The sequence below is a fragment of the Dromaius novaehollandiae genome, chromosome Z (genome assembly GCF_036370855.1).
Source record: "Dromaius novaehollandiae isolate bDroNov1 chromosome Z, bDroNov1.hap1, whole genome shotgun sequence".
Classification (NCBI taxonomy): domain Eukaryota; kingdom Metazoa; phylum Chordata; class Aves; order Casuariiformes; family Dromaiidae; genus Dromaius; species Dromaius novaehollandiae.
Genome location: NC_088132.1, coordinates 17,523,128 through 17,544,519, shown reverse-complemented (window position 1 = coordinate 17,544,519; position 21,392 = coordinate 17,523,128). Strand labels below are relative to the sequence as shown.

Below are 21,392 nucleotides of genomic sequence, written 5' to 3'. Positions count from 1 at the left end.
ACGCCAGCTGAAAATTAACGCATATTTATATTCTCTGCATAAGACTTCCACAACTATTTTGAAACAGTTCCTTGTTGATGAATGCAATATTCTGTTGAAAAGTATGAAATTTTATTCCTCAGTGCAAACATAATGTTCTCAGTCTGGAAACTACAAGCAATTACTACTAACATCATAGTTCAGATTTCTTTAAAAAGGAAAAATCAGATCCCATCAGATTATTTCTCAAGGAAAAGTACCAGAAATAATTTCTAGATTTTGCCAGAAGAAGAGTTAACATCTCTGAAGTTAGGTAATTTCCAGTCAAAACTTTCAGCAGGTTTTGGGGGAACTGGAGGGCTGGCAGGAATCTGACTGCAAAACCAGACAAGAAAGAGCATCACAGATTCCCACCCACTACAAAACACACCTGTGAAGACATCAAAGGTTCTTCTTCAAGTCTGCCCATGCTTGAAAACAATAAATGAAACCTACAGTCCATATAAGCTAACATAAAAAATATTTCTGTACTATCTAATTTTTGAAAGTTATTTCTAGTTAAATATGAGCAATCAGAAGACATCATGTTGCATAACAGCCAACTTGCATTACTGCATAATCTTGTCTTCCAGATTTTAGATGGTTTTGCCTTTCTGTTATTTTATTCCATTATTTCCATTATTTCTTTTTCTTTTTTCATACTGTACAGAAATACCTCTGGAGAAGGAATCATCTTAGTCCATGTGCTTGTGCACAAGGGACTTCATGGCCCTTCTGGTAAGACTCCCACTGCACTCCAACTGCAAATTACAAATATCTTTATCAACAGGGACGGCAAAAATTCCCTGAAGTCTACAACCAACCATAATCTGATTTCTCCATTCATTCAATCTCTAAAACAGCAGTTTATTTTTGCAGGGTCATCACTCCAAAACAGCCCTGAATCAAAAGTAACTATATGTAAGCTTTTTCAAACACAAATGATTTGAGGGGAGGTTACTCCAGGTCTTCTCTAATTTACAGAACCCAAATCCTGTTTTGTTCATGTGGTATTTGGAAGAGCAGCCCAAACAATTCTGCACAGCCGGAAGTGCAATACAGCCACTAACCGTTGCTGAGAGGCAAAAATCCACTGATATCCCTTGCAAAAGAGTACAAATACTTGAGGAAACACTATCCCTTTGGAAGTTAAAAAGGACCAGGAGTTGAGATGATAAAAAAATCAGAGTCCTCATATACGATTAATATATTAGATTGGGATACCACGAAATTCTTTTCTTCCTCAAATGCGCTAAGATACCTAACATTCCGCTTGAAGACAGCCAAACTTCAAGAACTAAAATGAATTCTCCAATCTCTAGAAGTGCCACTTTCCTGACTCGAAATGTCAGTGGTACAAGGCAAAAATCACAAAGTAAATCAATTGCTTATCATATAAGATCACATACCACACCACCACATTCTGCTCCTCAATATCCTTTGTATAACCTATACACACACTCCTTGACAGCTTTGAGGGTTAAAAAAACCCTACTATAAAATGTGAACTAAATCAAAAACAATGTACTGTCCATAGAAGAAGTTACCAACTAAGTAAAAAGGGAAAGATCTGTCTTTTCAATCACATTTGTGCAACACACTTCTTCACTACAGCAAGAAGGAAAGAGTATGCAGTTATACTGCAATACATCTGAAAACACAAATATAAATGGCTGAGAGGCACAGAAAGAGATAAATATAATCTCTAAAACATGATGATTACAACACTGAGATGATGTTCATAGTCCTCTATGCTGTTACAGTGCAAGGGCTGGAGTCAGGATTATTAAATCTCGCAACCTTGCAAAAAAATCACTAGTGTGCAGTTCATGTCTGTCATAGGGTGAGTGTGATTTTACTTTGACCTCTAAAATACATTTCCTATAAGTCTGGCAATCTGGCAGAAGATTGTCTGCTCTCTCTGACAAACTGGGATTGAATCAGCCACTCAGAAAGATACTGTGACTACCTGCACAGATCAATTTTTCATTATACTTCCTGAAGTCAAACCTGCCCACCTTACACAGCAGAATAACAAGGAAAAAGTGCAAGGTTTTAGGTGTCCTGATGGCACCTAATGTTCTATTAAACACACTATTTAAAAATTAAAACTGATACTAATTTTATTAGAGGGATCTTTTCCTTTAAATTTTTCCAGTCATCTCCAAAATCAGAAAGAATACTAAATTTCAGACCCTGAAATCATACTACCTGTATTATCTTGCTCTAGCCATTCCTTGAGTATTCACTTACTCTAACAACTCCAACACTATGTATTGGTTCGCCCATTTCAATTTCAACTACAGCGAGAAAAGAATGTCCAAAGGACTTCTGTAGATGAAGACATACCTTCAAGTGAATACCTGGCTTGGATCAAAGGGAGCCGGCAGAAGAAGCTATGTCAGATGATGTAACAGAATGAAAACAGATTTTGTTTCCATAAAACCTAATGCAGAGATGATCCTCAGCTTTGTTCCATCTACTTCTTGAGAAGGGCACCAGACCAAAAATAAATTACTACGTGCTTCCTCACTGTTACACTGTTGACTCTCCTTAACACTGTGACAAAACCACCATTTTTTGAAACACTGTTTTGAAACGTCACCAAATACAGTGCCCATCTCTAATAATTTTCATGTCATGTTAATAGCAGTAATTAAAGCTCCTAGCCTTCACCATACTGGCAGGCAGAGAAAATGGGAGCAGCTCAACTATAGTCACTGACAGTTCAGATTTACAGGTATAATGTGAGATTACTAGATAGCTAAAATCAGAATGAAAATACATCAACAAGTAAGCTGCAAAAACATTCTACTTTTGTAGAATATACTCTCGCTTAAACACTTCAAAACATATTTGGATTAGCATTTGATTAAGGTTATGTATTTTCTTAAGTGCTTTAATATGGACTCTATCAGGTCTCATTAGAAACATGTTCATTCACGTTTCATTAAATCCGGAATATATTAATACAATGATGTAATTTGCTTCACGTACACTGGATGTTTCCATGCCACCATCTTCATCCTTTTTTACAACAGGTGTTTCTTCATTTTCCAAACTACTTTCACTGCTTTCTAAGTCGCTGACATCGTGCTCTGCAGAGATGCTCTCCACTTTCTCTGGGCTCTCTGCTTCAGAAATATGTCCCTGTGACTTATGGTATGGTATGGCTGACATAGACTGATCCTGAGATATCAAACACTCTTCTCTTCTGCATCTATGAGGAGTGGGCGGGGTGGGCACAGAATCTTCAAATTTAAGTGGAGGATGACTGAAATCTGTCTCGTCCTCATCTTCGATACTTTTTTTCTCTGTTACTTGAACAGGGCTGGATAATGGCTCTGAACAGACATTTCCTATGGATCAAGAATATTTTTGTTAATAAATATCACTTTATATTACTGTATTTAATTTCCAACAATCTGCATTATTTAAATTCAAACCTTAGTTCTTCACTTAGAAATCATATGAAGGAAAGCAGAAGTAGTACTAGTAGTAAGAAGACATACACGAATGTGTAGTATAGGTTTGATCAAAATAATTTAAATGTAAAAAATATCTTTTCGAGTTTGGAGTGTGAAATATAGTCTTAATCTTTTTAATTCGTAGTTTTTATTTCAATTACAGGAGTATTTTTATGTCATTCAAAATAATCAATATTGCTTGTTTGTTGTTTAGCTTGTTTATTTTTACAGCCTACAAGCACTTTGACTAGTTGGAGAAAAAAACAATACAAAAGGTTGTTATATTGAACTTTATAGTCTGCATTTATACCTATTACATCTGTTTGGAAAACTGTAAATAAACAGAGGCCAATGTTTTATAATTGAAAAATATATTTAAAATAGGTATCAAGAATATTTTGAAAACAAAAGCACTTGCCTAGAATTGAAAAGCAATTAGTGTATTTTTATACCTCAAAGACGCTGAAGAGTGAATTCGTGTGTATTTTACATTACCAGAATTCTTTATATGCTGGTCTTTCCATAGAATAGACACAATACTGGGTTGGAAAGGTCACTCAAAAAAACATGTTCCTAAGGAACTCCATTCTGCACACCACAAATTTTAAATATGTCACATCCAAGATTTTAAAAGAAATGGTCTCTGAAAAGTCCTTTCTTTTTTCTTTTTTACAATGGTTATTTGAACTAGCGTTTCTGAAAATTCTATTTCTGATTATAAAATTTAGTCTTATAAAGCCCATCCAAAACCAAAATGGAATCTCGGGGTATGAAGAATTATGCCTTGACTGAACACCAAGGATGTACTAGCTAGCAGTAATAAAGGACAAGCCATCAGCTCCAATGTGAGCAAGGGAGTTTCCACGATGACATCCAAAAGCTCCCTTTCTCTACAAAGGTCCAGGGACAACCCTTCAGTGGCAGAAAGGACAGCCCTCCACTCTTCTCTGCTTTCTCTTCTCTTGCAAACGAGCACAGAATGGCAATTAAACGTTGGTTTCCAAGTGTTCATGAACTCCCCAAACTTCTGTTAAAGTTGGGGAAAGTTGTAAGGGATTAACACCTTTAAAAAAAAAAAAGCATTCACATACACCTGGAATGGCTTTGATTCAAAGAACACAAACTAATTTGTAAACAGCAATTTCTAAGAGTCCCCACTGAAGTACTACTCCCTTTGCTGCCTTTAATGCTGCTCAATGCTGGTGTTTACCACCTCTGACTCAGATAACCATTAATATTTGCAATCAGAGAAACACTGCCCAAATGTGCAAGCATATTTTCAGTATCAACATGAAGCCAACAAGGCTTCACACAAATTTGAAGATAAGACTGCATTTTGCCTTTCTGAACAAGAGTGTGAACTATATACCTGAACTACAATGAAAATCAGATTTGACACAAGAGATGAACTCCAGAACACACTAAGTATATTGGTATAAAATTGGTGTGAGGAGAAAAGAACCTTCTTAGACTTCACAAGCCCTGTGTAACTTGCATTATCAGACAAGAAACTGAAGTAGGAGAACTCTGAAGTTTCAAAAGTGAACATTTTTGTGCAGAAGGAAAATACAGATTGTTTCTAATATGCAGTTTCCTTAGTGTAAATACCTGTAGCATATTTCAAACATGTATGTTTTATACTGTTTGTTTCAGTGTCAAGAGAGTCCATACTATTTTCTATAAAAATTCTTCAGTACAAGCTATTGAAGAAATGTAATAAGGATAGTCCTTTTTGCCTCTTTAAAAAACACCCAAACAAAACAGCTTAGGTGACATTGCTCTCAGCTCAAAATAATAACTTGGTCATTCTCTCATCCCTACAGTATATCAATCTTCTCTGCATAACTTTGTAAATAAGTATTTTTAGTATGCTACTTAGAATAATACTAGCTTTCACATCCACTGATTTGTGGCATTAGAATACCAACAGCCTGCAACTTTCACATGAAACATAATCAGTCCTTTTCTCACCTGAGACCTTGACATTATCCAATAAATGTTGATCCAGCTGCATTCCATTATTGTTTTCTTCTTCCTCAGAAGGCTCCCCTGTATTTACTAGTCTCACTTTTTCTCCCGGTTTTTCATTGACCTTGAAGTCATCAGCTGCTGCTTCTGTCGCTATGATTTCTGCACCAGCAACCATAGCAGATATTCTCTCATCCTCTGGAGTTTTAAGCTTTTTAGATCGAGATCTGGTGTGCTGGAAGCTGTCATAAGAGATATTGCTGTCAGTGTAGAATGTCTGTCTTGGATAAGATAAAACATTTACCAATATATATGTCCCTTTCACCTGCTTAAAGTGGTAAAAAAAAAAATGACAATTTTTCATCTTTTTGTGCTGAGATAGTGTTTACATTTTATTAAGTGATAGATTAGCAGTTGATTGGATTTAACCTTCTAATCTTTTATCGCCATTCTGTGGCAAAAGTTATTAAACTGTAAAAGTAAAATAACCTTAAGTAACTACTACTTAAAGAGCAACCAAACCATTTTCCTGTACCTGAAAGAAATTAACCCTTAAAAAAAGTAATGAAGACAAAACATTCTTGGTTGCACTAAAATCAGATGCTGGTTCAAAACCCCAAAGCTAATAAAACACTAATCTGAATACCCTTTTAAAATCAAGTTTGGTTTGATATTTTTGAAGGTTTTATATGCATTTTAACACTAAGGAAAAGAATCTGAATGGAGAAAAATTCTTTATCCCCAAACATTTTAAATAGCCATTATAATAAGCAATGTATCTTGTAAATCTATTTAAAAATGAAGTTAAAATAAAGTCTTCAGGACAAGTTTTTGCTACCTTTTCAGAAGTAGAATCACACTGAAGCAAGACAGTTGACAGCCCCTGCCAAAAAGTCGATCATGATTTACGTGCGCAGAATAAAATTAACAGGAGATTGGAGTCTGTTTTCAAATTCAACAATTTGGTGTGGTAGGAGGAGATGATTGTACCTGCTACTTCATCGCCCATCAGGCTCCCAGACAGACACACTAGTGATAAATGCCCACCAGCAGCAGGAACACCAGGAGTTTACAAAGGGCCTTGCATTTTAGCCTTTAGATGTCTCCAAAGAAATGTTTTATTATCCCCTCCACTTCATCCTATGTCCACCAATGCACATCTTTCAACATCCTCACTATAAAATAGTAATTTCTATAGGAACCATGCCCATCAAGTTGCATTGCAACATAACTGCCTATATTATTACTGTTTATGTGCAATCATTATCCGTTACATTATAGCAAAATGTCTCAACTATAAATATCAGAGTTAAGCTCTCTCTGTCCCTATATTTATGATGACTCCCACAGCTGATATATCTAGTTTTACTCTGTTGGAACTTGTCCTATTTCTATAACCAAAATGATCACATTTTCAGTCAACACATTACAGTAGAAGGGAAACTGTATAAACATGTTATTCTCCCTTTGCATCATGCATTGTTACCATAACTGAATGAAAGCCAGATTAAGAATTAAATAGGACAAGGCTGTGTTTACTGGTCTAGTTGGCGCATAAAATCAGTCCATGTGTTCCTATGGTAAAACTTTTAATATAATTATTATACAGTCTTTGCTTTTAATTAAAACTAGCTACCAAACAAGTAAGAGTTCTATTAAATGAATCACTGCTGGTCCAATTGTAAGCCCAGCCAGTTGTACAGTGCATACAGTGAAACTTACTGTAGGGCAAAACGGCACTCAAACAACTCAACAACAAAACTACTCTCTCTTTCTCTGTGTCTAGGTTAGTATTACACATATAGAGAATATTCAAGTGGGTAAATCACAAAGCATTTTGGGGGGCTTTGATTTTTTAAACAACACAGATGTTTCAACAAAATTAATAAGCGGTTTCTAGAGGAACAACAGAGAAAGAGGGAGATCTAACCAGTTGGGAAGCAATATGTTTAAGCCCTACTTCAAAGAGAACCCAGTACTAAAAAGCCCTTCTTATTAAAGTTTTGGGAACTAAAGAATGGCCCTTGCCAGTCAAGTTTTGTTACTTCAAAAGCAGTAATTTTTTTCTTCAATGCGTATGTCTTATATGAAATAACGGGCAACAAAACAAAGTATAAAAGTTGTAACTGATAAATTCTTACAATCTCTAAAAGCTTCAAGAACATTATTAAAGTGAGATCCATCCCGAGTAGTAAGTATCTTTCTTTTTGAAAAGTTACTTCCCCTTTTTCCTGTGTCTTGAAACTGACCCTGCAACCAGGAGCTTTTGCAACATCTGGCAGGATCTGTTCAGAAGTAGTGATGACCAGTTATGGGGCATTAACTCAAATCTGTTACCACCTACCACTTTGCTACCACCTATTCTGGAACAGGACTCTCAATACCATCCTGAGGGGCTGCTGTTTCATTCTGGGGAAATACTTGCAGGTTAAATCGCCTGTCTTAAAGTTATAAAAATAGTAAAACCAGACTAAAAAAATGCCATTCCAGAAAGGGTTCAAACTGAAAGAGGCAGCAGCCTACCAATCCACTGAATTTAATTCATCCAACTGAATGGGATAGGAAACAGTACCTAAAACACACGTTTTGCTCTGGTTGTTGTCACAGCATTAGATAGGTCCAAAATGCCTTTGTTTTGAAGCGCAGTACCAGCCCAAGAAGCAGGGTAATCAGATAAAAGAGGAAGCCTATACCAAAGCAGAAGACTGAAAGCGGGGGCTGTAAGGATGAAGTCCAAACAGCTCACTAGAAACCAAAATTCATTGGTCCAAGTTGGTGTCATTCTACAGCAATGTCACCTGTATCTATCTGGAGACTAACAAGCAGGTTTTTCAGCTTCTTGACTGGTTATCTTCAAAAACTGATGCTGTTCAACAATACTTGTTTCTTTTCTCTCCCAGTTCACTTTCCTATCACTTTTCATAAAAAATACATTCACTTACAAAAACAATGAGGAAATGCCCAGTTTAAAAATAAGCTGGCTAATATATTATAAAATAATTTGAAGATGAAAGAATTTGCTAAAAAGTAAGTACTATATTTAACCTAGTAAACTGCACCCTGCAGTAACTAGATACCAAAAAAACTGTTCATCTCTAGCTAGTACCTAGGGTTAAGCTAGATCCTTGATAGATAATGAACAATGCAATCAATAGAGGTCCCATTAAATAAGAGCAAAAGAGGAAAGCATTAATATTCAGAAAATGCTTATGCAATGCAATGCAAAAAAAAAGGAAGAAAGAAAAAGAAAAGATTCAGACTATGAAACTGGATCCAGCTATGCAATAACTTCAATAAGTAAAAGCTTTGACAGCTTACACCAAATTTTGATCTGTAATGGACCTGTGGTAGACAAAGAGGTTTTGGCAGATGCACTGTGAGACTCTGCCAAGTAGGCAGCATTATCTCCTTGGAGCTAGAAGGTAATGAGGGCTAAGACTATTGCTAGAGACTCCACCCAACTGCCACAACTTCATGCTGTGGTTTTCCAATTTAAGAATAACCATGACTAACTTGCAGGGGACTTCTCCCTTGTCTTTTGGTTGCAGATGTCACTAGAAACAAAGACAACCATCCATACATTCCATTAAAATTTTCAAGGTATCTTTATAAAAGGAAGATCCTTACTACCATAGTGGAATGTATTTTCATGCTTTCTATATGCATCAACTTCAGCTATGCATGTAGCTTTAAGCTGAATATGTTTTTCAGTCACTGAAAAAGGACTTGCTTGACCCTAAGTTCATGTGAAGGAAGAAAACAGAAAAATTAACTTTATCTAAAGTAGATGAATTCAAAGGGAACATCAGAGAAAGGGGCACAAAAGAAATGAAAAGAAAACTGACATCATAGTTTAGACAACTAAATGGAAGATAAAAAAGGATAAATACCACTTGGGTTCATCCTTTGTTTTCTTTTTTCGCTGCAGCCAGGCCTTTACTTCAGGTGTTGATTCAGGAGTTGTTTTTGTATGATCAATGGTGTATAAATCCTTCCCTTGTTTCCACAGCTGGTATCTGTCTGGTTGAAACTTCCTCACAAAGATGTCCATGGATATCGTCACCATGTCTCTCCTGCAGGTGCACTGCAAGAGAAAGCAGACATTTATAAGCAACAAATTATAGAATAGGCTACAGCTTACAATTAAAAATAAATAAATAAAAATCCTGCACGTGAAAAACAGCTCTATCTTTAATCCAAATCTTCCTCATTTCTCCTCCTCTTTTTTTCTTCTAGGGGTAAGGACAGTTCAAGAGAAGATCCTATCTGAACAAATTAGACATTGCAAGATTCCACATATTTACAGACACATCATGGTTTAATTAACTTCCACAGGTTAAGAGCAAAAAATAAATAAGTAAATAAATAAATTATACCAATTCTTTTAACTCTATTAGCGCACAATATTGTGTTGAAGCCAAAGACTGGATATATTTTAAGCGCATCCCAATTTTCTTTTTAAAAGAACTTGAGTAGTATCCACCTGTCCCATAAGTCTTTATAGGCTATTTTAAGGTTCTAACTTTTAACTTTTCAAAAGAAATATTTGACAATTAGGAAATAAATACAAGGACCATATCAGTTTTAGTTTGTTCAGGTTTTCCTACAAAGGAAAGGAACAAGCAAGAAAAGGTGCTTTAGCATATTACGTTTTAAGTCCAGAAGAGAATGTAATATCAAATGGGGCCTAACACACAGGTAAAATTATTTTACTGATCAGCGTTCCAAACCTAAGCATACAAATAAAGTATTATTTCATTACTTAAAAATCATTACCTCTCAGGAACACTGTTTTCTTGCATCAGAAGGTAATGCAATTCAGTCTTTGGAAGTATTCTAGTCTGACATATTCATTGTTTGATCAAATGTAGAACTGAAGGAAAGATTACTGAATTTACATTATGTTCTATCACATTTTGAATGCAAGAAGGGGCAGCTCTGCATTATGATGGTCTAGGGTCTCCAGGGCTACAAATGGAAGTAAGGTATGCTACACCTGTATCCAATACTAACGGTACAGCTTCATTTCACACATTACAATATTAGCTCATAACTGACTGTTGTCAACAGTCGTATACACTGGGACTGGAAAATCCCCGTGCAACTCACCCTTCAGAGTAAAGGCAAAGCTGGGATTAGAACCCCAGTTCAAAGATGTGAATAGAAAACTTTAACCCCTCTATCACTGATACCAGAAATACACTTCAGCCTGATTTTTGCTAGAAAGGCAGAATTACTAATGCTGCAATAGGCACAATTCAGCAGAATTTGACACAATATACTGGAAAATTTAAACTATATTTTTAAAAGAATCTACTCCTAAAATTTTGTATTTTTAAGAATTCAGTGATTTAGTTTATAAGGAATAAAGCCTACACAAAAAACAATAATTTTGTTATTTTTAAACTATACTTTATTTAATATGAATGTTTAAAACCTGACTTTTGGTTAAATCCCACATTCTACTAAAGAGGCTGGTGTAACTCATCCAAATGTCAGCATCAGCACATTATAATAAAGCCCATAACAAAGCCATCTAATGGGAGCAAGAATGTAAAACAAGAAAAAATAAATCAACATAGAAGTTGCGATTTTTAAAAAAAATTAATACAACTGCATTTCACAACATTTTTCACAAAAAAAAACCTGATTAGAATTTTCTCTCTTCAAACAACACCTATAGATATGTACACACACACACACACACTCCATAAAAGTACATTATTCTTAGTGCCTCACATTCAGAGAGTCATTGATCAGTAACAATGAACAGTAACAGAAAAGGAATTGAGATATTTCTGGATAGTGGGAAGTTACACAGACTTTCCATTACAATATGTATCATTTTTAAAATCAAAATTTGTAACATAAGGATAAGTGACACTGAATTTTCTCCTCATTTACACACAAAATCTTTTCATTTTCAAGTCACATTGCTATACATTGATGACAAATGGTTATTTAACTAACAATGTTGATGATAACTGTCTTTGCAGATAGACATCATGACTTACAACAGTGTGGAAAAGAGCCATTATTAAGCCAGCACTGATGTATCAAAGAAGAAAGTCCATCAAGAAAATTGCATTCTATGATGGAACAATAATATAAGAAAAGACTCATAATAAACTATATCTAAACAAGGCACAGAATTTCCTTCTTCCAGTAATCTGAATTTTTCATGATGGATTTTAATAGTGCTACTGTAAGTAAGTGACTTAATAAGAGTGACCAGGTACTAGTAATAATATTGAATTTTTAAAAAGTTTTTAAACTATCACAAACACATATACTTCTGCATGAAAGGTAAAGGAGAAACAACACACAGCACCATTATTGCTTGCTCAAAAATACAGAAGACTTAAGCTTCTAGGCACTAAAGACTGGAAATATTTGGAAGTAAAGGCTGGAAGTATTTGAAAGTATCTTATAACACAATGAAAGTAGATACATTCTGAAAACCAGTTTACTCATTTTCCCTAAAATTTGCCAAGAAAAAATATGTTGCTTTGATAAATGATATGGAGGGAGTTTTGTTCTTTGCAGTGATGGTTTTTCATGTTCTTTCTTCATTTCCCATTTGATTGACTTGTAGCTGACAGTTACTTGGCTTCCTGCTTCTAAGAAAAAAGTGTTACTGAAAGTCTCTCTCTCCAAGGCAAAATAATGTCATTCTGTTGAAGAAGCCTCTGGGGAGAGATGCACAGGACCATGTGGCTTTCTACTAAAACACTCAAGACAGTATTTTCACAGATCACAATAATTTTAGAAGCATCTCCTCACTTTTTTAACAGTAAAAAGTTGTCAAATAATACAATCGAATAATCAGTAAGATCAGAAAAATTAAACGTCACTTCTTTTATAAAATGACAGAAAGAATGATAATCCACCCCAACAAACATACAAACTTAATTTGTCCCAGATCACTGTCTACCAGTGTTCGCACCCTAAGAGTAATCCCCATCATCCAACAGCCCTCTCAGTGACAGACTCACTGGAAAATGACAAAATGAATAAGCCTAGAACATCCTGGTGAAGACTGAAATATATTGAAAAAAAGTGAGAGAATGGTAGGTATTACTGCTCACATAACACACGCCTGTCCACGGATAAACTATTATTTACTGATAACATATGCTCTTTACCTATAAAAAGCATGTAAAAAACAGCTGATCTTGAGACAGACAAACATTGTAGCCTATGCAGTGGATGGAATTCTTTCCTGCATACAGTAGAATTAGGCTGAAACATGGTCTTCGATTAAAGATCAGTATGACAATCAAAATGCTTATGAGAACAGAACTACATCACAATCCTTTGATGTTATTATTATCATCATCATCATCATCATTATTATTTTTCCTAGCATAAGGATACAGCTTGAAGGAAAGTAATTCAAATAACATTTATTAGTAGCTGCAAGGCCTTTAGAGTAATGAATTGGAAGAAAAATGTTTCAGTCACTTTAATTAATTGGTGTAACTAAATGTGAGATATATTTGTAATAGAAAATTGCCTACAAGATATTTGCTTGGCCAAAAGGATTTTTTCAGACATGTTATTTGTGAAGGGAAGAAAGAACACATACTTTTTACTAAAATGTGAAATTCTTCCCATTTTGGGCTCCAATTCTCAAAAACAGTAAGGAATACACCAAGCTTTTAGAACTATGCATGTTAGATACATATTTAGACACCTCTTAAAATAGTGAGAGTCTTTCCCTACCTACTTTCACTGAGGTAAAGGTATGGTTAAGCTTTTGACCTGCAACATTTTGACCTGCTGACATCTATGCTCATATCTAAGAACCGTTCTTGAGTAACATTTTATATATTAAGAATCAAGTACATGTCTTAAGGGTCTAATACTCTAACATTAATATTAAACTCTTTCACCAGAAAGAATCACTGGATTTTTAAATGAAAATAAGAAATATTCATTCTGTACAGAGTTTCATACGTTACAATGGAAAGCAAATAGTCAGTTTCTATTATTATTTGAGTATTAGGTGGGGAGGAGCATTTCTTAGAGGAAATTTCTTTTTTTAGGAAACTTTTTGCTTTGCGCTGTCCCTCCTTTTTTAAGCATTTCAGAAAAAAGAGCCACTTAAATCATGATGCAATTGCACACTGTAGGTAAAATCTTACTTTATACAGCTATGGGATAGCATGTGCAAGAGTAACACTCAAGAAATCTTAAAAAGTGCTCTTTTGGGTAAATCAAGAATGCATATCTAGAAAACACAGACAAATTAGCAGAATGAGGAAAGCATAAGACTGGTAATAGTCTTCATATGTTACATAAATCCCAATACAAAATGGTTCTCTAAAAATGATCTAGTCGTTCTTATTTGATACACCCTCCTAACTGCCTAGAATGATGAAAGCTTTCTTCACGATAGAGAGGCAATGATATATTTACTGGAGAAATGCATATAAAATAATTTAGATGCTTCTTCCAACTCAACAGCAACTGCACTTTTTAAAAGATTATTTCACTTACTGTAATCCAGTCTTCCCACAATACTCTAAAAGAATCATGTTTTAAAAACGTAAAGGCATATTTGGATAAACTTCTTTTTAAAAGTGCTACAACTGGACCTATTTCCTGTAGATTACCTGTAGAACTAGTGCTTGATAGGTACTGTTTTCAGAAGGACAGAATTTAATAAATCACAGTAACAATAACTGTTCTTTGCTACAGAATCAGGCAGTGATATATTTTCACACTGACCTTCTGGCAACTTGTAGGCACTGTCGCAGAAACCTTTGATACCAGTTATCCATCTGTGCAAGCTTCAATAAAGCAAGTGTTCTTTCACTAAAAGTCATAGAGAGTACACTCAGTGCCCTGATGCAAGCAGTCATACAAAAAAAAGAAGGTTGTAAACAGCACTCTTTTAAGGTTCTTTTTATATATTCCATGCTGTTTTAGGTACATACTAGGGCAAAATATTTCCAGTAAATTAGTTATTTGTATTCATATATGCATCAGCAAATATTCTGCAATATTTAAAATGTAGTCTAATATTTAAACATTTCCAAAAATGTATTTTTTTGAATCCTATTTCCAATTTATTTTCCACTTACACAAAATGCCACCTACACATCTCACTGCAGAAAGACTGCATTTATATTAAAAAAAATTAAAATGTAGACTTGATTCCTTCCATGCCAGATGCCACTTCAAAAAATGGCCTTTTTTGCTCTAAAGTATTATTGAAATGCTGATAATAGAAACACTGGGTGATAGGGAACAGCCGAAAGAAATCCATCTTTTCTTAAACGCCTCTCAACCCTTCTTTCCCTTTATCCTATCAGTAGTACCCCTTTAATTATGCTATTTCCTACTTTATATGACCCAAAAATCACCGAATTAATTAAGAGTAACTGGTGCAGATGAGAAAACTGATAAAATTCAAAATAGAACCTAGATATCAATCTACACATGAACGTTATCAAGGAATGTGCTGGAGACAGGTAAAGATAAGCAGAGAAATACCATCTATATAGCGCAAGAGGAGAGAAGAGGCTTTACGTACATGTTGGGGGATTTTACAGCTCTTGAACTCTAAGTTTAGTTTGTCATCACAGAGTAACAGATATGCAGGGCAGCATTCTCACTTTTCAGGTTTTCACACCCATTTGCCAGTAATTTTAAGCCAAAAAGTGGGATTGTTGCAAAAGATATTGCCATGTTTGTTACAGTGAAAATTGAACATCACCGCCAACTGAAAAGTAGGAAAAATCATTCTTTAATATTAAAAAATAATTAAAGCAACATTACCATTAACAGAAATTTCAGCACAACTGGAAAACAAGGAATATTAGAATACGCAGAAGATACATATTTCTGTTTTGAGTCCTTCACCTGTTTACATCTTTTCTAAGCATGCTGTGTTTTGTAATGGTTTTGGAAGAAACTTGGTTTCTGAAAGCCTACGAAAGAATGGCTCAACTGGTTTGAGTACAACTAAAATGAGAAAAAGATGTTTCAGTGATACAACCATTTAAAGCTCCCTACTGTTTTTTCAGCATAACTTGAAAGTAGTTCCTTGAGTTTCCACAACTATATTACCCCTATGTTTCCAGTTACTCTAAAACTCTTCACTGGGATCTTTCCTGACACTGCTCTTACCCCACAGAAGATGTAATCATTACCTATTAATTTTTCTCTTTCCACCTTGATTTCTCTCCATACCCCTACTCCAAATTCTTCTCTTCTTTTCCTCAGATTCACTTCTCCTTCCATCCCTGATACCTACTCACAGAGACCTTTTGCCTAGCGTCTTTATCTCTCTGCTGAGTGTCAAATGCACTCACTCTGTCCTTCATCTCCTTCTCTACTCATCCTTCCTTGCTGAGCACATTTGGATTGCATTTCCTTAGACCCAGAAGATGAAAGTGTTTGTTCCTTAACTTAAATTATCTTGGAATGCCTGTCTTTTAAATCAGAAGGATTCTGGCCCTGTGAAGTTAGAATTTAGTGTAAAGAAATTAATTTCCATTTGTAGTAGAGAAACAGAATAGAATTAACCAATTTTAAAATGTCTCCTGAAGTGAGAAAACAAACACTCTGTTTATCAGTAAAATATATATATTTACATATATATATATTGCATTATAAACAATAAATAGCATTTGTGGGCTACCTAACGCAGGCCCATTACTATTTGATTCCTCATCCTGATTATCTGAATTCCAGGGACACTGTCATGGATATACTTGCAGAATAATATACTACTTTTAAGCATAAAAAAAGAATTCATGAATGACCCAAGTACAGAAATTTTGAACAAATGGATTATCTTCTTAGTTTAGTAGTTCTGTCAGAGCAATAGTTGTTAATATACTCTATGTAAGAGGTCAGTAAAACAGGAAATATAGTAACAGGAAATGTTCCCTTTCTATTCCAGATAGACTCAAAAAAATTGGTACATGGGGTTAAAATTTGAAAATTTTATTTCTATTACCACCTGTGAAAAGTCTCAGAGAACTCCACGTCGCAGATTTGAGGGGGTTCTGGGAAGAAGGACACAGACATACACAGGGTATAAGAATACAGGCTGAAGAATAAGAAGTTTTTCCTGTAATTTTGGGCTGTTTTTTTCTGTTGGCTAATATAAATTGTTACCTTCATTGCATTACTTAAGACCATTTTCCGGCACGACTAATTTTCTGTATTACTATTATGTATTTCTGTATCACTATTAATGTTGCCAATTACTTCAGTTAGTCTAATAATGGTCAGGTCCTTCAGAACTATTTTTTTAATTAAAGTTCTAACTTTCATGTTGAAATTTAATAATAATAAAAGATTCACAGCAATACAAGTAGATAAGTATAGCCATGTGCAATTTTTTCACTACATTTTACACTTTACAAGGCCCCAAATCTGGCTGCTATGTTTAAAAATTATAGTTGCATTTACACCTAATATGGCTCACAAATGGATAGTGTTGAAAACTAGATACAGTTAGACTCATGTAATGTTTTGACACTACTGGGCATTCCAGAACTTTGTTTACGAAGCACAGTATAGAAAAGAGGGTACAGTGAGTTGACCTTTTATCAATAAAATAATAAATTACTTCTTAGAAGTGTAGAAAATAAGTTTTTTCTAAACATTTTCAAGATATTCTAAAATGTCATGATCAAGATACATTTTTCTCAGGTTTCCTCTTTTCATCTAGAATATTGTACTATGGAATTTTAGAAACAGCAAATTAATGTTATCAATGGTAAATCACAATACATAGTGACTTCTGCCTGGGGGAAGTAGACAAAAGCAAGGAAGTTCCAGAGAGGAAAGGTGTGTTTGAGTCTTTTGCAAAGCATATAAAGCACCATTATATTCATTAAGTTTCTCTAAGATACATGACAAATATTCGTCCTAGCTTGGCTGAGTTTTTAAAGATTAGAGGCCCAAAATTAATTACTTATGTATTTTCCATCATCTTTAAGTGCTATGTCAAATAGCAGGCTAAGTGGGTCAGCCATTTTTTTTGTTATTTCAATAGCCACACGATTCTAATTGTTAGGTTTTTTTCTTAATTCAAACTACAAGAATTAACACTAGCATAGATTTATTCTAGCCTGTTATTATACTGAATCATTTTTCAGCAAATACAATTCTTAAATCCAGTTTATGTCTCCCAAAGGCACTTCATTTGTACTCTTGCTCAGTGTAGCAGAACAGTATTTAGCAAATCTATATGCCCCCCAGCAGATAATGAAAAAATCTGTACTTCTATACAACTTCATTCCAGGAATTTCAGAATGCTTTGCAAATACTAATGTTTTTTTTCTGATAACAGAAAGAGAGAAACCAGACCATAGAAATGCTTCTTTTCTCAGGGTCACAAGACAAGCCACAGTCAGAATTAAGACTAGAATACATTCGATTTTCAGTTCCCTGCTCCAAACATAAGTTATTTCTGAAGTGAACAGAGGAAAACAGAATGATTTTCCCAGAGTTTTTAAAATAACATTTTTTCATGGTTCTCTTTGACAGCTCCAATTCTATTACAGAGAACCAAAAAATACAAGGCAGAAAGGAAATCATGGTATAATTCCAAAATGTATTTTAAAAGGCAGAAAAAAAAGAAATTTCAAATAATGTGCAGCTATCCATTAATGTAGGTTATTTTTTAACAAAGGATAGAAAGAAAATAGATAATAGGTATAAAATGTTCTACCACTATTTAAATCCTAATTAAGAAACAGGGTATAGAGTAAAAAAGTACTTTCAACCCTCCTAAAAACAAAAAACAATCCTGTCAGAAACAATGTAAACAAAAACCACCCAACTGGAACACGTTTCAGTATCTTCAGTGTAGCCTTGAAGAACTGCATCACTGCAAACATCTACCTTCAAGTCTCTCAAAGTCAGAGGAGCTAATGCTTGATTAATTATATGTTGAATTATGTCCTCAATAACTCATGGGTCATATTTATTTGGGTTCTAATTCACACCTCTCCCTGCCAAATTTGTATTCCCCCTGCAAAACCTACCAGCAGTGCAGACTTAACCTGAGATTAGAAATGCAGCGTATGCTTCTTCTGGCTCACTACCAGACATTCATTTGTTCTGCTAATTAATTAATTAACTGTTCTGTTAATAACATGCAAACTTCCTCTTTTTTGCCTTTTTTGGCACCTCAGGGCTACCAGGAGTTAAAAAATAACAGATATATTTTAGTCAGTCAAGGACACAGAAATGATTTGGAATATCCAAGCAGGAACAGAATTACTAAATAACATGATATTATTTGTATATCATTTGTGGCTACAACTGCATTTTAATGGGGAAAACTGGAAATTCTATACTTGATGGCATTGTTCAGCTTTCGAATAGAGAAAGCTATCAAAGCTTTCCAGTATTAAAAATTCGGTGAACACAAAATTTTCAATGCATTTGCTCTGTTTATTTGGCTTTTTTAGAACGTCAACCTTTATCAGTAATGAAAACCTTATTTATTTAACAATGATATGTAATAAGCATGGTCAGCTGATGTATTTGATGTATCTCTGCTGATTAAATCATTCTCTGGCCATTTGAAATTCTCTGAGTAATGTTATCAGAACATGAAGCACCCTACAATTTCATTACAGCTAACCAGAAGAAACTACTTCCAGATGAGAATTACATCTTTCATATTTACCTACAGTAAATTATACTATATTACTAAATAAAATACTAAAATGCTAAGACATTCCTCTGTTAACAATAAAAGTTTTGATACTGACTAGTAAAAAGGACATTTCCTAACTTTGTGGGAATTCATATAGCACATGTACTTCTCTACCCCGCTTATCCTCTCCAACTGTGAAATGATATTGTACGAAAAGAACTTGGCGTCCTACCTTTATTTGAAACTTCCCCTTATGCACAAGTATAGTCATGCCTGCTACCAACACAACCTGTTCAGGAAATCTTATACCAATATCCTAGCAGGACTTTACATAATGTTTTGTTTTTCCCACTACTTTATTACTTAATATTAAAATGACAAAAATCTTAAATTAAAAAAAAAAATTCTCATCTTCAAGGCCAAGCAGAACACCACCTTTGGGGAAAAGAACATTTTCTGTCACTGTGCAATTAACCATGTGGCTGCATGTTGTCATCTGAGAACAAAGCATTTGTGATTCAGGTTGTCTGGATTTGCAAAAGTAGGGGAGAAGTGAGACAGAAAATTACAAAAAGGCAGAAACTGCAGAATACACTGTGACTTCTCCTCTAATACATAAAAGCTGCATGGAAAGCCCATCAAAAACTTCATTGTTCGTTTATCAACTCAGACACTGACACAGGCATAATGGTACTGCTATAAACAATCTTGAGGCCTGTGAAGCAAGCCCCTCAAGTGTTCCTGACAGAGTACTAAAAAGGCAAATTGAGCCTTAAAATAGTAACAGTGATAAAAGAATGAAATCTACTCCCAACCCAACTGTTATGGTTAGTATATTGGAACACTGGGCTCAACTATTAAAATTACCCAAATATATCACTTGTAAAAATACAAGCACCAAGAGTCTGTAACCAGAGCATTACATTTCTCACCTGTAGCAAAGAGGAAAGAGTAGCTGAACCAAAACAAAATTCATTGCATGAAGTGTGCATTCAAAAAATGGTAAAATTACCCCTAGACATTTTTTGAAGAAATAGAGTATGTGTCTGTTGACTGAGGCTCTCATACAAAAAAATAGATTCAGTGATGCGAAGTAAAGCCCCTTCTAGCAAGTACTGGGTTATCAACAAATACATCATTGTCATTAAAGATCCGAGAGAAACATCTGCCAATAGTCATGGAAAATTGAACCCATTACTGGAAAATATGAGTTTCCAGCTAACATATATGACAGACAAACAGAAATGTAAACTCCGTGTAAACTGAGCTTGTGTTCAATTTAAACTCCTAATTAAAAAAATAACAGGCCATCCAAACCTACTGGATCTCCTTTCACTCAAGTGAAGAAAAAGATGAAGGCACAGTGATCTTGATAACATAGACCTTTTTGTTAATCTACTTTAAGGTTTCTAGAAGAGTGATAATGACCTGACAGCAGATGACGACCAACATGCCTCTTGCCACAGGTAATTTACCATGTCTAGATTTTAGAAAATAAACATTACTTAATTATTTACCCAAGTGTTTATATTGTCCCAGGTGACATATTGACCATGGTATCTATTCTGGCAAAAATGGATAAGGCAGGAACATTCTCTAAAATGCTCTACAAGTTCCATTTTAGTGATAGTCAAGCTTTTCAGAGAACAGTAAAAGCAGAGCACACTAATTCTACAGCTGTATAAAATATAGGCATTTAATTTGTTGATACCTTCACCACTCCGTAAGAGAGAATGAGATTCGGAGCAAACTACATACCACCAAGTCTTACAATAGGTGAGAATGAATAGCAAGCTGGTATACGTAGCTCACTGCTGGGCATTGAGGCTCATTATTAGATACAAAATGGAAAAACATTTATGAGTATCAGTATTACTTCCCATGTCTTTGGTTCAACAAATGTCTGGTAGTATAAAAGGCCACATCAATAATTAAAATTATACAGAAGCGAAAGACTACTATTTCTGATTTTATTTTGAGATTGACTTTGTAACATGTTAGTTGAGCAGGAATGTGTTTTTCTCCCCAGTAAATACAAAACACAAAAAAAGTTTGGCATCGCAGAGTATTATTCTCATATACTACTGCACGCTTAAAAAAAACTTCAGAATCACAGGCTATGGAGCCATCTAAAACAAGATATGGCCACGTACATGCATGGTCTTTCTCCCATACTCCTAACACACAAGATCCTCCAGTCATCTGGAGGAGCAGGAGAAGCTGGAAAGCTGGTATTACCAAAGACATGCTGTGTGGCTGCAAAACATAAAAGTCTCATTAGTGTCTCTGCTAGATGACCGCATTAT

At 34.8% G+C, this 21,392-nt stretch overlaps 1 protein-coding gene across 10 annotated transcripts in view; it reads right to left on the bottom strand.

Annotated features, from left to right (window-relative positions):
- KDM4C (lysine demethylase 4C) overlaps nt 1-21,392 on the bottom strand; it is a 255,488-nt gene that overhangs the window by 112,808 nt on the left and 121,288 nt on the right. For all 10 annotated transcript variants that reach the window (XM_064502918.1, XM_064502920.1, XM_064502917.1 and 7 more), the window contains 3 exons: nt 9,344-9,537; nt 5,457-5,695; nt 3,016-3,377 (listed from right to left, as the gene is read on the bottom strand). In XM_064502918.1, coding sequence (XP_064358988.1) covers nt 3,016-3,377; nt 5,457-5,695; nt 9,344-9,537 — 795 coding nt within the window. The remainder of the gene's footprint in view (nt 1-3,015; nt 3,378-5,456; nt 5,696-9,343; nt 9,538-21,392) is intronic.